The sequence below is a fragment of the Oncorhynchus nerka genome, unplaced genomic scaffold (assembly GCF_034236695.1).
Source record: "Oncorhynchus nerka isolate Pitt River unplaced genomic scaffold, Oner_Uvic_2.0 unplaced_scaffold_1143, whole genome shotgun sequence".
NCBI lineage: Eukaryota > Metazoa > Chordata > Actinopteri > Salmoniformes > Salmonidae > Oncorhynchus > Oncorhynchus nerka.
Window position 1 is genome coordinate 66826 of NW_027040183.1, and position 23685 is coordinate 90510.

At 43.4% G+C, this 23685-nt stretch overlaps 1 protein-coding gene across 1 annotated transcript in view; it reads right to left on the reverse strand.

The window, feature by feature from the left end:
• LOC115116120 (NLR family CARD domain-containing protein 3-like) overlaps positions 1-23685 on the reverse strand; it is a 41203-nt gene that overhangs the window by 6953 nt on the left and 10565 nt on the right. The window contains 6 exon segments of the mRNA XM_065016106.1: positions 5189-5362; positions 5616-6120; positions 6123-7397; positions 7807-8035; positions 8168-8252; positions 8430-8546. Coding sequence (XP_064872178.1) covers positions 5189-5362; positions 5616-6120; positions 6123-7397; positions 7807-8035; positions 8168-8252; positions 8430-8546 — 2385 coding nt within the window.

Sequence of the window (23685 nt, forward strand, 5' to 3'; positions counted from 1 at the left end):
CCTCCTGAGGTTGAAGAGGCGCTGCTGCGCCTTCTTCACGACGCTGTCAGTGTGAGTGGACCAATTCAGTTTGTCTGTGATGTGTATGCCGAGGAACTTAAAACTTGCTACCCTCTCCACTACTGTTCCATCGATGTGGATAGGGGGTGTTCCCTCTGCTGTTTCCTGAAGTCCACAATCATCTCCTTAGTTTTGTTGACGTTGAGTGTGAGGTTATTTTCCTGACACCACACTCCGAGGGCCCTCACCTCCTCCCTGTAGGCCGTCTCGTCGTTGTTGGTAATCAAGCCTACCACTGTTGTGTCGTCCGCAAACTTGATGATTGAGTTGGAGGCGTGCGTGGCCACGCAGTCGTGGGTGAACAGGGAGTACAGGAGAGGGCTCAGAACGCACCCTTGTGGGGCCCCGTGTTGAGGATCAGCGGGGAGGAGATGTTGTTGCCTAGCCTCACCACCTGGGGCGGCCCGTCAGGAAGTCCAGTACCCAGTTGCACAGGGCGGGGTCGAGACCCAGGGTCTCGAGCTTGATGACGAGCTTGGAGGGTACTATGGTGTTGAATGCCGAGCTGTAGTCGATGAACAGCATTCTCACATAGGTATTCCTCTTGTCCAGGTGGGTTAGGGCAGTGTGCAGTGTGGTTGAGATTGCATCGTCTGTGGACCTATTTGGGCGGTAAGCAAATTGGAGTGGGTCTAGGGTGTCAGGTAGGGTGGATGTGATATGGTCCTTGACTAGTCTCTCAAAGCACTTCATGATGACGGAAGTGAGTGCTACGGGGCGGTAGTCGTTTAGCTCAGTTACCTTAGCTTTCTTGGGAACAGGAACAATGGTGGCCCTCTTGAAGCATGTGGGAACAGCAGACTGGTATAGGGATTGATTGAATATGTCCGTAAACACACCGGCCAGCTGGTCTGCGCATGCTCTGAGGGCGCGGCTGGGGATGCCGTCTGGGCCTGCAGCCTTGCGAGGGTTAACACGTTTAAATGTCTTACTCACCTCGGCTGCTCCCCTCTCACCATTACACTCAAATAAAAGGTAACATCTACAGTCGCCAAATATAAAATACAGTGGCAAGACAAAGTGTGTGAACCCTTTGGAAGTACCTGGATTTCTGCATCAACTGGTCATAACATTTGATCTGATCTTCATCTAGTTCACAACAACAGACAAACACAGTGTGCCAGCACCATACCACCCTGCATACCACTGCGGGTTTGTTTCTGAAGCTCAGCAGGGTTGGTCCTGGTCAGTCCCTGGATGGGAGACCAGATGCTGCTGGAAGTGGTGTTGGAGGCACTCTTTCCTCTGGTCTAAAAAATGCCCCAGGGCAGTGATTGGGGGCAGTGCCCTGTGTAGGGTGCCGTCTTTTGAATGGGACGTTAAATGGGTGTCCTGACTCTCTGAGGTCATTAAAAGATCCCATGGCACTTGTCGTAAGAGTAGGGGTGTTAACCCCCGTGTCCTGGCTAAATTCCCAATCTTGCCCTCAAACCATCATGGTCACCTAATAATCCCCAGTTTACAATTTGCTCATTCATCCCCCTCCTCTCCCCTGTAAATGAGAATGTGTTCTCAGTCAACTTACTTGGTAAAATAAACTAATAACACACTAATTATTGTATTTTTCTGGTTTATATTGAATACATCATTTAAACGTTCACAGGAAACAGTATGTGAACCCTGAGGCTAATGACTTCTCTGAAAGGTAATTGGAGTCAGGGGTCAGCTAACCTAGAGTCCATTCAATGAGATGAGATTGGAGACATTGGTTAGAGGTTCCAAAAAAATCTACGGCTGGCCATGCTTTCCACCTGGCTACTCCTACCCCGGTCAACAGCACTGCACCCCCCACAGCAACTCGCCCAAGCCTTCCCCATTTCTCCTTCTCCCAAATCCGTTCAGCTGATGTTCTGAAAGAGCTGCAAAATCTGGACCCCTACAAATCAGCTGGGCTAGACAATCTGGACCCTTTCTTTCTAAAATTATCTGCTGAAATTGTTGCCACCCCTATTACTAGCCTGTTCAACCTCTCTTTCGTGTCGTCTGAGATTCCCAAAGATTGGAAAGCAGCTGCGGTCATCCCCCTCTTCAAAGGGGGGGACACTCTTGACCCAAACTGCTACACACCTATATCTATCCTACCATGCCTTTCTAAGGTCTTCGAAAGCCAAGTCACAAACAGATTACCGACCATTTCGAATCTCACCATACCTTCTCTGCTATGCAATCTGGTTTCAGAGCTGGTCATGGGTGCACCTCAGCCACGCTCAAGGTCCTAAACGATATCTTAACCGCCATCGATAAGAAACATTACTGTGCAGCCGTATTCATTGATCTGGCCAAGGCTTTCGACTCTGTCAATCACCACATCCTCATCGGCAGACTCGACATCCTTGGTTTCTCAAATGATTGCCTCGCCTCGTTCACCAACTACTTCTCTGATAGAGTTCAGTGTGTCAAATCGGAGGGTCTGCTGTCCGGACCTCTGCCAGTCTCTATGGGGGTGCCACAGGGTTCAATTCTTGTACCGACTCTCTTCTCTGTATATATCAATGAGGTCGCTCTTGCTGCTGGAGAGTCTCTGATCCACCTCTACGCAGACGACACCATTCTGTATACTTCTGGCCCTTCTTTGGACACTGTGTTAACAACCCTCCAGGCAAGCTTCAATGCCATACAACTCTCCTTCCGTGGCCTCCAATTGCTCTTAAATACAAGTAAAACTAAATGCATGCTCTTCAACCGTTCGCTACCTGCACCTGCCCGCCTGTCCAACATCACTACTCTGCACGGCTCTGACTTAGAATACGTGGACAACTACAAATACTTAGGTGTCTGGTTAGACTGTAAACTCTTCTTCCAGACCCATATCAAACATCTCCAATCCAAAGTTAAATCTAGAATTGGCTTCCTATTTCGCAACAAAGCATCCGTCACTCATGCTGCCAAACATACCCTTGTAAAACTGACCATCCTACCAATCCTCGACTTTGGCGATGTCCTTTACAAAATAGCCTCCAATACCCTACTCAACAAATTGGATGAAGTCTATCACAGTGCAATCTGTTTTGTCACCAAAGCCCCGTATACTACCCACCATTGCGACCTGTACGCTCTCGTTGGCTGGCCCTCGCTTCATACTCGTTGCCAAACCCACTGGCTCCATGTCATCTACAAGACCCTGCTAGGTAAAGTCCCCCCTTATCTCAGCTCGCTGGTCACCATAGCATCTCCCACCTGTAGCACACGCTCCAGCAGGTATATTCTCTCTAGTCACCCCCAAAACCAATTCTTTCTTTGGCCGCCTCTCCTTCCAGTTCTCTGCTGCCAATGACTGGAACAAACTACAAAAATCTCTGAAACTGGAAACACTTATCTCCCTCACTAGCTTTAAGCACCAACTGTCAGAGCAGCTCACAGATTACTGCACCTGTACATAATTTAGCCTAAACAACTACCTCTTTCCCTACTGTATTTAATTAATTCATTTATTTTGCTCCTTTGCACCCCATTATTTTTATTTCTACTTTGCACATTCTTCCATTGCAAAACTACCATTCCAGTGTTTTATTGTGCTATATTGTATTTACTTTGCCACCATGGCCTTTTTTTGCCTTTACCTCCCTTATCTCAGCTCATTTGCTCACATTGTATATAGACTTGTTTATACTGTATTATTGACTGTATGTTTGTTTTACTCCATGTGTAACTCTGTGTCGTGGTATGTGTCGAACTGCTTTGCTTTATCTTGGCCAGGTCGCAATTGTAAATGAGAACTTGTTCTGAACTTGCTTACCTGGTTAAATAAAGGTGAAAAAAAAAAAAAAAAAAAAAGAGATATTAGAAGACCTAAGATTAAGAATTGTTGACTTGCATAAAGCTGGAAAGGGTTACAAAAGTATCTCTAAAAGCCTTGATGTTCATCAGTCCAGTAAGACAAATGGTCTAAAAATTGAGAAAGTTCAGCACTGTTGCTACTCTCCCTAGGAGTGGTCGTCCTGCAAAGATGACTGGAAGAGCACAACGCAGAATACTCAATGAGGTTAAGAAGAATCCTAGAGTGCCAGCTAAAGATTTACAGAAATCTCTGGAACATGCTAACATCTCTGTTGACGAGCCTACGATACGTAAAACACTAAACAAGAATGGTGTTCATAGGAGGACACCACGGAAGAAGCCACTGCTGTCCAAAAAAAACATTGCTACAAGTCTGAATTTCACAAAATAGCACTTGGATGTTCCACATAGCTATTGGCAAAATATTCTGTGGACAGATTAAACTAAGATTGAGTTGTTTGGAAGGAACACACAGCAATATGTGTGGAGAAAAAAAAGGCACAGCACACCAACATCAAAACCTCATCCCAGCTGTAAAGTATTGTGGAAGGAGTGTCATGGTTTGGGGCTGCTTTGCTGCCTCAGGGCCTGGACAGCTTGATATCATCAACAGGTATATTAATTCCCAAGTATATCAAGACATTTTGCAGGAGAATGTACGGCTATCTGTCAGCCAATTTAAGCGCAACAGAAGTTTGATGATGCAACAGGAGAACGACCCAAAACACAGAAGTAAATCAACAACAGAATGGCTTCAACAGAAGAAAATACGCCTTCTGGAGTGGCCCAGTAGGACTCCTGACCTCAACCTGACTGACATGCTGTGGCATGACCTCGAGAGAGAGACCGGTTCACACAGACATCCCAAGAAAATTGCTGAACTGAAACAGTTTGTAAAGAGGAATGGTCCAAAACTGATTTGCAACTACAGAAAACATTTGGTTGAGGTTATTTCTGTCAAAGGAGGGTCAAACAGTTGTTAAATCAAGGGTTCACATACTTTTCCCACCCTGCACTGTGAATGTTTACACGGTGTGTTCAATAAAGACATGAAAACTAATAATTGTTTGTGTGTTATTAGTGTTATTAGCAGACTGTGTTTGTCTGTTGTTGTGACTTAGATTAAGATCAGATCAAATTTTATGACCAATTTATGGAGAACTCAAGGTAATTCCAAAGGGTTCACATAATTTCCTTGCCACTGTATCACATATCCAAAATGCTGGAGCATAGCACCAGATTTAATACGATCAACTTCACTGTCTAAACACATATGGTGTGAACTATGTGTGACTGGTAAACACATGTGAATCTGGTGAACTCTTGTTTTACCAACTACAGGAATACTGACCTCAGAGTCTCCAGTTTACAGTGGGGATTCCCCAGTCCATCAGAGAGCAGCTTCACTCCTGAATCCTTCAGGTCATTGTTACTCAAATCCAGCTCCCTCAGGTGTGAGGGGTTTGACCTCAGAGCAGAGACCAGAGAATCACAGCATTTCTCTGTGACTCCACAGCCTGACAGCCTGATAAAGAGATCATCATGATTTCACGAACACACTGTTAATGTATCACCGGTAGTACAATTGAAGATGCATTTGGTTCATTCTCTCAAACAACATATAGATTAATATTCTGTGTCCTAGAATTGTTCTTGTTGGTCATACTAATGTGAACAATTAATGCATTGATTTAATATGTTTTTCAATAATTCATTTTTCTCTAAACTGAATAGTTCTTCCTGATGATTAGTACTTAAATGTATTTGTATTTACTCACAGAGCAGCTCTGGAGACTTTGACCACTGGCAGCAGCCTCAGAAGACCTTCCTCTGATCTGGTGTATTTCTTCAGGTCAAACACATCCATCGCCTTTTCTGAAGACAGCAACACAAAGACCAGAGCTGACCACTGTGAAGGTGAGAGTTTGGCTTCTGAGAGACTTCCTGAGCTCAGGTAGCTTTGGATCTCCTCCACTAGAGAATGGTCATTCAGTTCATTCAGACAGTGGAACAGATTGATGCACCTCTCTGGAGAGGGATTCTCCCTGATCTTCTCCTTGATGTACTTGACTGTTTCTTCATGGCTCTGTGAGCTGCTTCCTGTCTCTGTCAGTAGACCTCCTAAGTGCTTCTGATTGGACTCCAGTGAGAGGCCCAGAAGGAAGCGGAGGAAAAGGTCCAGGTTTCCCGTCTCACTTTGTAAAGCTTTATTCACAGCACTCTTGTAGACAGTAACTTCTGGCTTCAGTAGACAATCGTTACTAGATGTTGATTGCAGTTCGCCATTAGATTCTCATTGTTGTTGCTGAATGAAAGGAACACATATACAGCAGCCAGAAACTCCTGAATGCTCAGATGCACGAAGCAGTACACCTTGTCCTGGTACAGCCCACATTCCTCTTTAAAGATCTGTGTGCACAATCCTGAGTACACTGAGGCTTCATTGACATCAATGCCAGACTCTTTCAGGTCTTCTTCATAGAAAATCAGATTGCCATTCACAAGCTGTTGAAAAGCCAGTTTTCCCAGTGACAGAATGCTCTCTTTATTCCAGTCTGGGCCTGTCTCTTCTTTTCCAAGATACTTTTCATTCTTCTTAATGGTATGAAACACCACAAGGTGTGTGTACATCTCAGTCAGAGTCTTGGGCATCTCTTCTCTCTTAAGTTTCATTATGTCTTCAAGGACTGTTGCAGAAATCCAACAGAAGACTGGAATGTGGCACATGATGTGGAGGCTCCTTGATGTCTTTATGTGTGAGATGATTCTGCTGGCCAGGTCCTCATCACTGAATCTCTTCCTGAAGTACTCCTCCTTTTGTGGGTCATTGAACCCTCGAACCTCTGTCACCTGGTCAACAAACGCTAAAGGGATCTGATTGGCTGCTGCAGGTCGGGTAGTTATCCAGAGGAGAGCAGAGGGAAGCAGATTTCCTTTGATGAGATTTGTCAGCAGAACATCCACTGAGGTTGACTTGGTGACGTCACAACAGACCTTGTTGTTCTGGAAGTCTAGGGGCAGTTGGCACTCATTCAGACCATCAAAGATGAACAGAACTTTGTACTTGTCGTAGTTGGAGATTCTTGATTCTTTGGTTTCCATTGAGAAGTGATTGAGAAGTTCAATCAAAGTGTTTTTTTCCCTTTTCATCAAATTCAGCTCACGAAAAGGCAATGAAAATACAAATTGGACATCCTGATTTGCTTTTCCTTCAGCCCAGTCCAGAATGAACTTCTGCACAGAGACTGTTTTTCCAATGCCAGCGACTCCCTTTGTCAGCACAGTTCTGATAAGTTTGTCTTGTCCAGTTAAGGGTTTGAAGATGTCGTTACATTTGATTGCAGTCTCTGGTCTTGCTTGTTTCCTGGTTGTTGTCTCAATCTGTCTCAGCTCATGTTCATTATTGACCTCTCCTGTTCCACCCTCTGTGATGTAGAGCTCTGTGTAGATCTTATTGAGAAGTGTTGGGTTTCCTTGTTTAGCGATCCCCTCAAATACACATTGAAACTTCTTCTTCAGATTAGATTTGAGTTCACGTTGGCAAATCACAGCAAGTTCATCTGAATGAAGAAATAACACAGAGGATATTAATATTACATCTGATTTAATGCATCTGTTTTAATACAGTATTGTAGGACTATGTTAGAAAGTTGTATGTAATAGTAATTGATAACTGCCTGTATAAATGTGTTTTCATGACACACTGGTGTATTTATATTGATTATATTATTATTGGTTTTATTTATGTTCTCAAATTCCTAATCCCTTATACCATCACGATCACCTGATTGGCTCACCCCCGTAACTATTCCCCAGGTTGTTGCTGTAAATGAGAATGTGTTCAGTCAATTTGCCTGGTAAAACAAGGAATCATTTTTGTTTTTTAAACTCTCGCTCTCCCTGTAATTTAGCTTCAGCTTTTAATGTTTGTTATAAAACAGCATTCAACATGAGGCAGACAGCTCTTACATTTCTCCAGTGTGTCAGCAAGCTCCTTCTGGTTCATTTTCCTCAGGACGTGCAGTGTGATCTTCAGAGCCCCCTCTCTGGCACTGCTCTCATGCTTCTCATCTTCAGCATCCACCACTTCCTTATCCTGCTTCTGACTCTCAAAGCCTTCTGGGAGTTCTGGACTAAGAATCCTCTTGAACATCTTCAGCTCGTTCTTCACAAATGTGATAATATTTTCTTCAAGCAACTGAAATAAATAAAGTAAAGTAAATAAGTTAAGCAAGATAAATGCTTTCTCAATAAAACACAAATTAATGATTGACAGATGAACTTTACTGGAGGTAAAAAAAAAACAATTGTACATAACAGGACCACATACACTGAATATGGAGGCCAGGTCTGTTTGATGACTCTGGGAAGACTGACTACCGAGAATCTCTGACTCTGATCTCTCCTGTTGGTTTCTGTGGACAAACATCCAAGGATTGCACACACACACACAGGGTTTTATTTTATTTTATGAAAATGGAAAAAACGATTTGCCTATGGATTATGAAAACAACAAACATAAATGGGAGAGGAGAAATGACTCGAGACAGTGTTGTTTAACTCCCTGACCATGACCCATGAGTTCTTCTTACCTTTGTTTAGTAGAAAAGTCTCCCTCTCTAAACTCTATAGGTAGTTCAATTGACCCGTCACTCTCCATGGACACACAGCTGGGTACAGGGGAGGCTGGTTTCTCCTGCTTGATTGGGCTTCAACACAACAGAGACAAACATTCAGTATTTCATCTATTCAGGGTTTAGAGGGGGAAACATAAGAATAGATTAATTCCAAAATGCTATATATCCATTTTCAGAAAATGTTGTTAAATGAGCTTCTATTGTTTAATGAAATTATGAAGGATATTGGTATATTTTTTCACTGTCTAACCGTGGCATGATGATGTTCAATGACAGACATGCATTTGCTTAAAAATTATGACTTGATGGTTTCATTTCAGAGTGACAAATAATAACGTTTTTTTGCTAAGTGCTAAATATCTGCTTCACTCTCAGAGAAATAACTAGTACTGCAAGGTTTTAATGGTTTCAAATGTAAAATAGTAACTACATTTTTGAATAAAAAAACAAATGTTACATGTCTGACATTAACATTAATATTTAAAAAAAAATATCAATACAGTAATATGAGATTTTTATGTAAAACATTTACATTTGACATTTCATTTAGGGACTTCCCACTTAGTATCTGGGTCATTCAGGTGGGTGTCTAGGGTATAGGGTTGTGGACCGTACCATTAAATTAGGATCATAAATAAACAATTAGATATAATTTATTTTAAAATGTCGTTCCCCATGATAGGACAATAAATAAATCAAATGTATAATTTATTTTAAAACTGTTCCACCATGATAGGACAATAAATAAATAAGACATATAATTCATTATAAAAGTATGTCCATCATCTGAACAACATTGAAAGCCCTCTCATACCCCGGCCCTCAGCAATACATTGGCTCTGGGATATGCAACCATTTCATTACTCACTCACTCAACTTTCCCAAACATAACAAATAAAATATAAAATAAACACACACCACACCATCCACACATACTGTGCCTTCTGTTTACATAGTTTTTATCTTCACCATGTTGAATTAGTGCTTGTGTGTTCCAATTAGTTATATGTAAAGATATACAAAAGCTATTTATTTTATTGTATTGTTACAGTCCATAACCGGGCTAGAGTTGTGTTTCATCATTTTCCTCATCTATGAGAACTTTGTCATTTTTAAAATAGCCGTGGAGTAGTGTGCTTTGTGTTGTGTCTCTGAACAACTGGCTGTTTAAAATAGCCGTGGAGTAGTGTGCTTTGTGTTGTGTCTCTGAACAACTGGCTGTTTAAAATAGCCGTGGAGTAGTGTGCTTGTGTTGTGTCTCTGAACAACTGGCTGTTTAAAATAGCCGTGGAGTAGTGTGCTTTGTGTTGTGTCTCTGAACAACTGGCTGTTTAAAATAGCCGTGGAGTAGTGTGCTTTGTGTTGTGTCTCTGAACAACTGGCTGTTTAAAATAGCCGTGGAGTAGTGTGCTTTGTGTTGTGTCTCTGAACAACTGGCTGTTTAAAATAGCCGTGGAGTAGTGTGCTTTGTGTTGTGTCTCTGAACAACTGGCTGTTTAAAATAGCCGTGGAGTAGTGTGCTTTGTGTTGTGTCTCAACTGGTTATCAATATATAGTTTATCAACGACTCGTTTCCTTTTAATCTAGTTTCTTTGAAAATTGGATACAGAACTTTACACAGTTCTGCAATTTCCTTCGAACTGGTCATTCATGCCAATTTTAACCATTATTTTATCTTTAAATGAAGCAAATTTGGCAACGATTGGGTGTTCATGCCTTTGGCCGCTCTGTCCGAAGCGGTCTACACGTTCAGGTTGGATTTTGTCGATAGCTTGGCGTGGGATCTGAAGCGCTGTAAGAAGGAACTCTGTAAGGAGGAACTCTCTAACTACAGATTCAGGAACTTCTCCATCTTTCTCCTGGATACCTGTAAGTACCACATCTCTCTCCTGGATACCTGTAAGTACCAGATTCTCTCTCATGGATCTAGTTTGTATGTCCAGTAAGGCTTCTCTCAGAACGGTGTTCTCCTTTTAATTTCATTCACTTCGGTTTCAATCTTTTAAATTATTTTTTTTTTTAATTCACCTTTATTTAACCAGGTAGGCTAGTTGAGAACAAGTTTTCATTTAAAGCATAGCAGTGTGAACAGACAACAACACAGAGTTACACATGGAGTAAACAATAAACAAGTCAATAACACAGTAAAAAAAAAATAAAAAAGAGTCTATATACATTGTGTGCAAAAGTCATGAGGAGGTAGGCGAATAATTACAATTTTGCAGATTAACACTGGAGTGATAAATTATCAGATGGTCATGTGCAGGTAGAGATACTGGTGTGCAAAAGAGCAGAAAAGTAAATAAATAAAAACAGTATGGGGATGAGGTAGGTAAATCGGGTGGGCTATTTACCGATGGACTATGTACAGCTGCATTGATCGGTTAGCTGCTCAGATAGAAGATGTTTGAAGTTGGTGAGGGAGATAAAAGTCTCCAACTTCAGCGATTTTTGCAGTTCGTTCTAGTCACAGGCAGCAGAGAACTGGAAGGAAAGGCGGCCAAATGAGGTGTTGGCTTTAGGGATGATCAGTGAGATACACTTGCTGGAGCGCGGAACATTACCTAGCATGGACTTGTAGATGACCTGGAGCAAGTGGGTCTGGCAACGAATATGTAGCGAGGGCCAGCCGACTAGAGCATACAGGACGCAGTGGTGGGTGGTATAAGGTGCTTTAGTAACAAAACGGATGGCACTGTGATAAACTGCATCCAGTTTGCTGAGTAGAGTATTGGAAGCTATTTTGTAGATGACATCGCCGAAGTCGAGGATCGGTAGGATAGTCAGTTTTACTAGGTAAGTTTGGCGGCGTGAGTGAAGGAGGCTTTATTGTGGAATAGAAAGCCGACTAGATTTGATTTTAGATTGGAGATATTTGATATGAGTCTGGAAGGAGAGTTTACAGTCTAGCCAGAAACCTAGGTACTTATAGATGTCCACATATTCTAGGTCGGAACCATCCAGGGTGGTGATGCTAGTCGGGCGTGCGGGTGCAGGCAGCGAACGGTTGAAAAGCATGCATTTGGTTTTACTAGCGTTTAAGAGCAGTTGGAGGCCACGGAAGAAGTGTTGTATGGCATTGAAGCTGTTTGGAGGTTAGATTGCACAGTGTCCAAGGAAGGGCCAGAAGTATACAGAATGGTGTCGTCTGTGTAGAGGTGGATCAGGGAATCGCCCAAAGCAAGAGCAACATCATTGATATATACAGAGAAAAGAGTCGGCCCGAGAATTGAACCCTGTGTCACCCCCATAGAGACTGCCAGAGGACCGGACAACATGCCCTCCGATTTGACACACTGAACTCTGTCTGCAAAGTAGTTGGTGAACCAGGCAAGGCAGTCTTAGAAAAACCGAGGCTACTGAGTCTGCCGATAAGAATATGCTGATTGACAGTCAAAAGCCTTGGCCAGGTCGATGAAGACGGCTGCACAGTACTGTCTTTTATCGATGGCGGTTATGATATCGTTTAGTACCTTGAGCGTGGCTGAGGTGCACCCATGACCGGCTCGGAAACCAGATTGCACAGCGGAGAAGGTACGGTGGGATTCGAGATGGTCAGTGACCTGTTTGTTGACTTGACTTTCGAAGACCTTAGATAGGCAGGGCAGGATGGATATAGGTCTGTAACAGTTTGGGTCCAGGGTGTCTCCCCCTTTGAAGAGGGGGATGACTGTGGCAGCTTTCCAATCCTTGGGGATCTCAGACGATATGAAAGAGAGGTTGAACAGGCTGGTAATAGGGGTTGCGATAATGGCGGCGGATAGTTTCAGAAATAGAGGGTCCAGATTGTCACGCCCAGCTGATTTGTAGGGTCCAGGTTTTGCAGCTCTTTCAGAACATCTGCTATCTGGATTTGGGTAAAGTAGAAGCTGGGGAGGCTTGGGCGAGTAGCTGCGGGGGGGCTGTTGGCCGAGGTTGGAGTAGCCAGGAGGAAGGCATGGCCAGCCGTTGAGAAATGCTTGTTGAAGTTTTCGATTATCATGGATTTATCGGTGGTGACCGTGTTACCTAGCCTCAGTGCAGTGGGCAGCTGGGAGAGGTGCGCTTGTTCTCCATGGACTTTACAGTGTCCCAGAACTTTTTGGAGTTAGAGCTACAGGATGCAAATTTCTGCTTGAAGAAGCTGGCCTTTGCTTTACTGACTGACTGCGTGTATTGGTTCCTGACTTCCCTGAACAGTTGCATATCGCGGGGACTATTCGATGCTATTGCAATCCGCCACAGGATGTTTTTGTGCCGGTCGAGGGCAGTCAGGTCTGGAGTGAACCAAGGGCTATATCTGTTCTTAGCTCTGCATATTTTGAACGGAGCATGCTTATCTAAGATGGTGAGGAAGTTACTTTTAAAGAATGACCAGGCATCCTCAACTGACGGGATGAGGTCAATATCCTTCCAGGATACTCGGGCCAGGTCGATTAGAAAGGCCTGCTCACAGAAGTGTTTTAGGGAGCGTTTGACAGTGATGAGGGGTGGTTGTTTGACTGCTGACCCATAGCGGATACAGGCAATGAGGCAGTGATCGCTGAGATCCTGGATGAAGACAGCGGAGGTGTATTTGGAGGGCCAGTTGGTCAGGATAACGTCTATGAGGGTGCCCTTGTTTACAGATGTAGGGTTGTACCTGGTGGGTTCCTTGATGATTTGTGTGAGATTGAGGGCATCTAGCTTAGAATGTAGGACTGCCGGGGTGTTAAGCATATCCGGTAGCAGGCGGCAACAGTGAGAGACTTATTTCTGGAGAGAGTCATTTTTTAAATTAGTAGTTCGAACTGTTTGGGTATGGACCTGGAAAGTATGACATTACTTTGCAGGCTATCTCTGCAGTAGACTGCAACTCCTCCCCTTTGGCAGTTCTATCTTGACGGAAAATGTTATAGTTGGGTATGGAAATCTATTGACTGTCCCTTTTAGCTTGTTTGTTTCCTTCTCCAATGTCGCAGCTTTTTCATCATTCATCTCGAGGCTTGCCTTCAACTCTTTTATAACCTTACTAACTAATTCAAGTATACCCAGTTTGTCATTTATTGATTTTAATGGTGATTGAAGGACTAACAGTACAGTTAGATAGCAGTAAAACGGTACTATTTAGGCACAAAATAAGTTAGAGGAAAAACAAAAAGAAATGGAGGAACTTATTCAAGAAAGATCTAGTGTAATTGATTATAAAAATAAAGCAAACCTGATGGAATATGGGGAGAAATGCACCAAATCTTTTTCAATTTTCAATATAGAAATGCTACCAAAAAAATGTATTAAAACTTGTTACAAATGATGGAGTTACGCGTGATTCACCAAATTATATTTTGAAAGAGGAAGTAAAGTACTTTAAGAATATGTTTTCATTTCAGGCTCCTCCATCTCCACTAACTGAAACTAATTATATGATTTTCCCCCTAATAATATTGTAAAATTAACATCTGTACAGAAAGACTCATGTGAAGGCCAAATTACAGAGGAGGAACTGCTTGATGCAATTGGGGCCTTTAAGGCTGGAAAAACTCCAGGGCTGGATGGCATACCAGTGGAAGTATACACAACTTTTTTTGATATACTCAAAGGACCATTATTAACATGTTTTAACCACTCCTATATAAATGGTAGATTATCAGACATGCAACAAGAAGGTCTGATATCAATATTACTGAAACAGGACCCAAGTGGTATATATAAACATCCAGTCCATTAAAAAAATTGGAGACCTCTTACACTTCAGTGTTGTGATGCAAAAATCCTAGCAAAATGCTTGGCACATAGAATTTAAAAAGTATTGTCAGATATTATTCATCCTAATCAGACAGGTTTTTTACATGGACGATACATTGGATATAATATAAGACAAGTACTGGAAACAATAGAATACTATGAAATATCGGGGACACCAGGCCTGGTTTTCATAGCTGATTTTGAAAAGGCTTTTGATAAAGTACGACTGCAGTTTATATATAAATGCCTAGAATATTTCAATTTTGGGGAATCTCTTATAAAACGTTATGTATAGTAACCCTAGGTGTAAAATAGTAGATAATGGCTACATCTCAGAAAGTTTTAAACTCTCTGGAGGAGTAAAACAAGGTTGTCCACTATCGGCATATCTATTTATTATTGCCATCAAAATGTTAGCTGTTAAGATTAGATCAAACAGTAATATTAAGGGATTAGAAACCCGGGGCTTAAAAACTAAGGTGTCATTGTACGCTGATGATTCATGTTTTCTTTTAAAACCTCAATTGGAGTCTCTCCACGGCCTCTTAGAGGATCTAGATACTTTTGCTATTCTCTCTGGATTAAAACCAAATTATGATAAGTGTACTATATTACGTATTGGATCACAAAACAAAATGCAAATTTTACATGTAGTTTACCAATTAAATGGTCTGATGGAGATGTGGACATACTCGGTAAACAAATCCCAAAAGAAAGAAATGATCTCACTCCAATAAATTTTTATAGAAAGTTAGCAAAAATAGATAAGATCTTGCTACCATGCAAAGGAAAATACCAGTCTATTTGTGGAAAAATCACCCTGATTAACTCTTTAGTCATATCCCAGTTGACCTATTTGCTTATGGTTTTGCCTACACCTAGTGACCTGCTTTTTAAATTATATGAGCATAAAATATTAAATTTTATTTGGAACGGCAAGCCAGATAAAATTAAAAGGGCCTATTTATATAACGAATATGAATTTGGAGGGCAGAAATTATTAAATATTAAAGCATTAGACCTCTCACTAAAGGCATCAGTCATACAAAAGTTATACTTAAATCCAGACTGGTTCTCTAGTCAATTGGGCTCATCCTATATTCAGGAAGGGCCCTTTCCCCTTTATTCAGATTACACCTGCTCACTTTCGGTTGTTTGAAATGACTTAAATGTAAATGTAAAAGGAAATAATCTCCAAAATATCTTTATTTTTTAAACAAGCCTTAGAAAGTTGGTTGCAATTTCAGTTTAATCCACCTGAAAAGACAGAACAAATAATACAACAAATACCGTGGTTAAATTCAAATATAGTAATTGATTAAAAAAAATGTATTTTTCAAGAAATGTTTAAAAATGTATAATTGTTGTGAATGATAATAGGACTGGTGGAGTTATGTCACACATGCAGCTAACACAGACATATGGAAATGTCTGCTCTACCCAAAATTACAACCAATTAATTGCAGCATTACCACAAAAATGGAAGAGGCAAGTAGAAGGGGAAAAAAGATGTTACAGGAAGAACATAAATGGTTAAAGAAAAGTGTGATAAATAAAAACATATACCAATTTCATTTAAGGACCAAAAAACTGACAGCTGTGCCATATAAACTCCAAAATAGTTGGGAAGAGATTTTCGATGTACCCATTTGCCGGATGCAAAACGTTGAATTTTTCAATCTAAATTACTATACAAAATTCTTACAACTAATATAATGTTATATATATGGGGATACAATCTTCCCAGCTCTGCAGATTCTGCTGTGAGGAGGCAGAGTCATTAGAAATAGGTCCACAGACGATGCAATCTCAACCACACTGCACACTGCCCTAACCCATCTGGACAAGAGGAATACCTATGTGAGAATGCTGTTCATCGACTACAGCTCGGCATTTAACACCATAGTACCTCCAAGCTCGCCATCAAGCTCGAGACCCTGGGTCTCGACCCCGCCCTGTGCAACTGGGTACTGGACTTCCTGACGGGCCGCCCCAGGTGGTGAGGGTAGGCAACAACATCTCCACCCCGCTGATCCTCAACACTGGGGCCCCACAAGGGTGCAGTTCTGAGCCCTCTCCTGTACTCCCTGTTCACCCACGACTGCGTGGCCACGCACGCTCCAACTCAATCATCAAGTTTGCGGACGACACAACAGTGGTAGGCTTGATTACCAACAACGACGAGACGGCCTACAGGGAGGAGGTGAGGGCCCTCGGTGTGGTGTCAGGAAAAAAACCTCACACTCAACGTCAACAAAACTAAGGAGATGATTGTGGACTTCAGGAAACAGCAGAGGGAACACCACCCTATCCACATTGATAGAACAGTAGTGGAGAGGGTAGCAAGTTTTAAGTTCCTCGGCATACACATCACAGACAAACTGAATTGGTCCACCCACACAGACAGCATCGTGAAGAAGGCGCAGCAGTGCCTCTTCAACCTCAGGAGGCTGAAGAAATTTGGCTTGTCACCAAAAGCACTCACAAACTTCTACAGATGCACAATCGAGAGCATCCTGGCGGGCTGTATCACCGCCTGGTACGGCAACTGCTCCGCCCACAACGGTAAGGCTCTCCAGAGGGTAGTGAGGTCTGCACAACGCATCACCGGAGGCAAACTACCTGCCCTCCAGGACACCTACACCACCCGATGTTACAGGAAGGCCATAAAGATCAAGGACAACAACCACCCGAGCCACTGCCTGTTCACCCCGCTATCATCCAGAAGGCGAGGTCAGTACAGGTGCATCAAAGCTGGGACCGAGAGACTGAAAAACAGCTTCTATCTCATTGCCATCAGACTGTTAAACAGCCACCACTAACATTGAGTGGCTGCTGCCAACACACTGACTCAACTCCAGCCACTTTAATAATGGGAATTGATGGGAAATGATGTAACATATATCACTAGCCACTTTAAACAATGCTACCTAATATAATGTTTACATACCCTACATTATTCATCTCATATGTATACGTATATACTGTACTCTATATCATCCTACTGCATCTTCATGTAATACATGTATCACTAGCCACTTTAACTATGCCACTTTGTTTACATACTCATCTCATATGTATATACTGTACTCGATACCATCTACTGTATCTTGCCTATGCCGCTCTGTACCATCACTCATTCATATATCTTTATGTACATATTCTTTATCCCCTACACTTGTGTGTATAAGACAGTAGTTTTGGAATTGTTAGCTAGATTACTTGTTGGTTATTACTGCATTGTCGGAACTAGAAGCACAAGCATTTCGCTACACTCGCATTAACATCTGCTAACCATGTGTATGTGACAAATAAAATTCGATTTGATTTAGATTATTTATTTTGGCATTGTCCATATGTAACTCTTTTTTGGTCACAGGTCCAGGAATGGCTGAAGAATTGCAACATTGTCTAGAACTAATGCTACAGATAGCAATACTGGGTGATTTGAAAAGCCATAGTCAATCAATCAATAATATAATTATTATTTTATCAAAAATGTTTATTTTTAATTTACAATGTATGAGAATAGAAAGGTTCAATTTGTTTGTGAAGCAGCACAGTTGAAACATATATGGCAAATAGAAATCCAAAATGGATGATGTTGAGAGACAGATGGGAGAGGTTGAGTGGAGCTGAAGGGTGGGACTAATAGCAAGATAAACCATTTAAAACCTACGGGATCTGTAAAATGTATATAGGTTCAGAACGTTTGTGAAATAGCACAGTTACAAATAGAAATCAAACTGGATGGACATCAGAAATAGAGGAAGGACTAAAAACAAACCAAATATAACTATTGTAAAATAGACCGTGCCTGTAAAATGTGTATAAGATGTATAAATTGAAGGTAAAAGCAGAAGTGTTTATTAGTTTACTCCAATTGGGGATCGGTGGGAGGGTTTATGGGAATAATACTATTCTTTAAAATAGTATGTATGTATATATAGGTATGTGTATGTATATATGTGTATATGTATGCATGTGTGTCTGTATATATATATTTACCACAAAAATATATGGGGATTGGAAATGATGCAGACAATTACATTGATGGAAGCAATATTCTTTCCACAATATTAATAAGCTGATCAACTCCTTTTAAAAAGAAAAAAAAAATTAAAGAGGAAATTGGCTCCAATTAAGCGCCGTCCACAGAGTATTGCATGGAGTTGAGAAATGGAGTGATAGCCTTCCATCTTCAAGATCCCTTTTACCCTGTACAAATCTCCCACTTTACCACCACCAAAACATATATACATACATACTAATCACATTGCCTCCACCATGCTTAACAGATGGTGTCAAGAACTCCTCCAGCACCTCAAACTTAGTTTCGTCTGTCCATAACACTTTTTTCCAATGTTACTCTGTCCAGTGTTTTTTTGCCCATCTTAATCTTTTATTTTTCTTGGCCAGTCTGAGATATGGCTTTTTCTTTGCAACTCTGTCTAGAATGCCAGCATCCTAGAGTCGCCTCTTCACTGTTGACGTTGAGACTGGTGTTTTGTGGGTACTATTTAATTAATGACGCTGCCAGTTGAGGACTTGTGAGGCGTCTGTTTCTCAAACTAGACACTTTAATGTACTTGTCCTCTTGTCCTCTTGTCTTCCTACTCTTCTTCCTATTCTGGTTAGAGCCAGTTTGCACTGTTCTGTGAAGGGAGTAATACACAGCGTTGTACGAGATCTTCAATTTCTTGGCAATTTTGCGCAGGGAATAGCCTTCATTTCTCTGAACAAGAATAGATTGACAAGTTTGAGAAGAAAGTTCTTTGTTCGTGCCCATTTTGAGCCTGTAATTGAACCCACAAATGCTGATGCTCCAGATACTCAGCTATTCTAAAGAAGGCCAGTTTTATTGCTTCAGTTTTCAGCTGTACTAACATAATTGCAAAAAGGTTCTCTAAGATCAATTAGCCTTTTAAAATGATACACTTGGATTAGCTAACACAATGTGCCATTGGAATACAGGAGTGATGGTTGCTGATAATGGGCCTCGGTACGCCTATGTAGATATTCCACTAGAAATCACTTGTTTCCAGCTAGAATCGTCATTTACAACATTATAAATATCTACACTGTATTTCTGATCAATTTTATGTTATTTTAATGGACAAAAATTGTGCTTGTCTGCCAAAAACAAGGACATTTCTAAGTGATCCCAAACTTTTGAACGGTAGTGTATATACTGTGTTCCTCTCTTCCATGCCAGCCAACATCAGGCACATTCTCACAGAGTGTAAAACAAGCCTCAACCAAGGACGCTACACTTGACGTCACAACCAAGTCCTTAAAAACCTTGCGTCCGCCCTGGAGGACAAGAGAGCTGCCACCAACTCCCTACCACCCCCAGCAGCATCACACCCCTTACGGACAAACTTTGTCCGCGAAGGGGCTAAACCACCGAAGCGCGGCTCGACACCATTAGAGCGAGACCAGCTGCGCTTGGCCCGCGACTGGAAAATGCTAGCTGACATTGGCCGGCAACTTGTGTTTCCTCCGGAGATCTCAACCACCACCCTAAGACCTGACATGGTGCTCTGGTCCTGTTCGCTCAAGAAGGTCTTCATCATTGAGCTCACAGTACCCTGGGAGGAGTCAGTAGATGAGGCTTATGAGCGAAAGCATCTGCGCTATGCCGATCTAGCTGCCGAAGCACGGCATCATGGCTGGAACACAGAAGTCCGACCAGTGGAGGTGGGCTGCAGAGGTTTTGTGGCAACATCTACAACCAGACTGCTTAGAGACCTTGGAATTAAGGGCCAGAGCCAGCGTTCGGCAATCAAAGCTGTATCGGAGGCGGCAGAAGGCAGCAGTCAGTGGCTCTGGATGAAGAGGAAAGACCAGCTGGGCCCCGAAGTGAGAGGGCCAGGAGGTATGCGGTCAACAATGCTTGACTCAGGGAGGAGGATGCCCCTGCCATGCATAGTCCCATGGGATGTTGGCTATCATCAACAAGGCAACTCCTATGACTAATTGGGAATGGGACGCAAGCGTAGGATTGATCACCCTGTCGCTGGCCGCCTTTGGGGAGGGTGTATAGTGTGAAAGGCTGAAACACCTAGGAACCAAAGGTACACTACTGACGATGTGCTCCCCAAATTTCACCAGGCTCACTGTTCATTAACTCTTGGAAGTGCTTGCACAAAGGATAGTAACATCCCATCCTGTGTTCTTGAATCTGAATATCTGGACTTGTCCAGTGACTGCTGAGAAAGATCAGCTGACAACAGGGAAAGTCCTTGTGGCGGCACGGAGAGACGGCTGCCAGGAGGGAATAGACCCCACTGGGACATGGGGTAGCTTCCATTTCTGTAGTTTCCCATGCTTCGCAGTATGTTGGAAACACCGCTTTAGCTACAGAAAGTCAACATACGAGAATACCCGAAGAGTCTGCGAGAGCGGGGGCGGAAGATGACTCATTGGCTGACAACATGGTAACGCCTGGACCGGAAACGACTACGAGTAATGAGAGCACAGCACAAGAGAACACCACAGCAACTGTCACAAGTTCTGCTGCAACAGCGGGCCACAAACAGATGCAGGTATGTGTCTGTGGTTGGAGGAAAGTTACATCACACCATGGGTTGAGGATCCACCAGGGGAAGAAGGGGTGTTTGGGTAAAGAGAGACATAGGCCTCGCATTGATTACTTTTCTGCGAAAGCGATCAAATCAGTCGAATGAAGCACAGCAACTGGACGCAAACCATAGTTTGCAGTGCATCAGTACCACTGTCATGGAGGACGTAAACTCAAGCACCGAAGTAACAACTGAGGTGGAACCAACAACAGGAGTGGAACTCACCGAGCCTCCCAGACCTGCAGTCGAGAGGAGACTACCAGGGCACAGACCGTATGTGAAGTGGCCTGGCGCCAGTCACAAGAAGTTGTGGGAAACAGTGAATACTGACCTTACCTTGACCCTCGAGAAACTTTGAGGCACAGTGGAGAAGAAGTTGGAGAGGATGGGGGACATTATCTATGAGTACGGGACAGAAAGATCTGGAGTGGAAGAGGCAAAAGGCGGGAGAAAGGTTCCAACCCCACCAGTTTCCAGGAGGCAACAAGAAATCAAGCGCCTCGTTCAAGAAAGGCGGCAGCTTAAGAAACAGTGGAAGAAGGCCTCGGAAATGGAAAAGGATGGCATAGAGGCACTTCAGGCTGATATCAAAACCCGGTTGGCATCCCTCCGTAGAGCAGAGAACCTACGGAAACGCAGAAGGAAGAAAGAACAAACTAGAACTCGATTCTATAAAGATCCCTTCAAGTTCCTTAAAAGTCTCTTCACGAAGGAAAAAAGCGGAGCTCTAAAAACAACAAAGAAAGACCTAGAGGAGCACCTGAGAACAACAAACTTTGACTCAAAGAGAAATGAACATCTGGCCATCCCATCAGATGTCCCACCCATTGAACCCCCGGAACATCATATTGAGACCAGCCTCCAACATGGAAAGAGGTGGAAAACACAGTTCGACGGGCAAGAACAGCATCAGCCCGGGGCCAAATGGAGTCCCGTACAAAGTGTATAAGAACGCACCAGACGTCCTGAGGTTCCTCTGGAAGCTTATGAGAACAGCTTGGAAAAATAAGATAATACCCTAAGTGTGGCGTAGGGCAGGCGGGGTCCTGATCCCTAAGGAGAAGGATGCAGTGAACATCAGCCAACTCCACCCAATCTCCTTACTGAATGTCGAGGGTAAAATCTTCTTTAGGGTCATTGCCCAGAGGATGGCCAAGTACCTGCAAAGGAATGCGTACGTCGATACATCTGTACAGAAGGCAGAAATATCAGGGTTCTCTGGCTGCTTGGAACATTCCAGCATGATCTGGCATCAGATCCAAATGGCCAAGGTGGAGAAAAGGGACCTCCATGTAGTCTTTCTCGACCTCGCCAATGCATTTGGCTCTGTGCCCCATGAACTCCTGTGGTCTGCCTTCAGATTTTTCCACATACCGGACACCATCACAACCCTGGTGAAGTCGTACTTCCAGGATCTGCAGTTCTGCTTCACCACCTCAGAGTTCACCACCTCATGGCAGTGCCTGAATGTAGGTATAATGGCGGGATGTACCATTTCTCCGTTGGCATTCACAATGGCAATGGAGGTTATCATCAGATCCTCAAAATGGGTTGCTGGTGGACAGCGAGTCGACTCTGGTTTCCGCCTCCCTCCACACAGAGCCTACATGGACGACATTACAACATTGACCACCACTGTCCCATGCACCAGGAGACTGCTCAGAAAACTCGAGGAGAACATCAGCTGGGCCCGTATGAAGATTAAACCATCCAAGTCACGCAGCATCTCGATTGTGAAGGGAGTACTCTCTGACCTGAAATTCTTCATCGGAGATGACCAAATCCCAACAGTGTCTGAGCAGCCGGTAAAAAGCCTTGGAAGGTGGTATGATGCACGCCTGAAGGACAAAGACCAGGTGCAACAGCTGCACAAAGACATCAGTAGTAGCCTACAGTCCATCGACAACACCCAGCTACCTGGAAAGTTAAAGGCCTGGTGTCTGCAGTTTGGTCTCCTACCCCGGGTGTTGTGGCCCTTAGCAGTGTATGAGGTTCCAATCTCAACAGTGGAGAAGATGGAATGAGGAGTCACAGGCTACTTAAAGAAGTGGCTCGGAGTTCCACGATGCCTTACCACCATAGGCCTCTATGGAGATGGTGTCCTCAAGCTGCCCCTCACCAGTCTAACAGAGGAATTCAAGTGTTCAAAAACCAGGCTCCAGATGACACTGAATGAATCTCGAGACCCAGTGGTGAGCAACAACGCGCCAACTTGGCAACTGGGAGCAAATGGAGGCCAGGAAAAGCAGTCCAGGAGGCAACAGCAGCCCTCAGACATGCTGACATTGTGGGTCATGTTCAGCAAGGGAGAGGAGGCCTTGGGCTAACTAGCCGTGCTGCTTGGAGTAAGGCCACTGCACCAGAGCGGCGGAAGATGGTAGTGCAGGAAGTACGGCATCAGGAGGAGGCTGCAAGGTGGGCCAAGGCAGTCTCTCTTTCCAAACAGGGACAGTGGACTCGATGGGACAGTGTGGAGAAGAGGAAGATCAGCTGGAAGGATCTGTGGGCCATGGAAGCGAGGCGGTTGAGCTTTTCCATCAGAGCAACATATGACGTCCTTCCAACTCCAGTTAATTTTCACCAATGGCATGGTGAAGATCCGGACTGTGCCCTCTGTTCCATGCCAGCCAACCTCAGGCACATTATCACAGGGTGTAAAACAAGCCTCACCCAAGGACGCTACACTTGGCCTCATAACCAAGTCCTTAAAAACCTTGCGTCCGCCCTGGACGACAAGCGAGCTGCCACCAACTCCCTACCACCCCCAGCAGCATCACACCCCTTACGGACAAACTTTGTCCGCGAAGGGGCTAAACCACCGAAGCGTGGCTCGACACCATTAGAGCGAGACCAGCTGCGCTTGGCCCGCGACTGGAAAAATGCTAGCTGACATTGGCCGGCAACTTGTGTTTCCTCCGGAGATC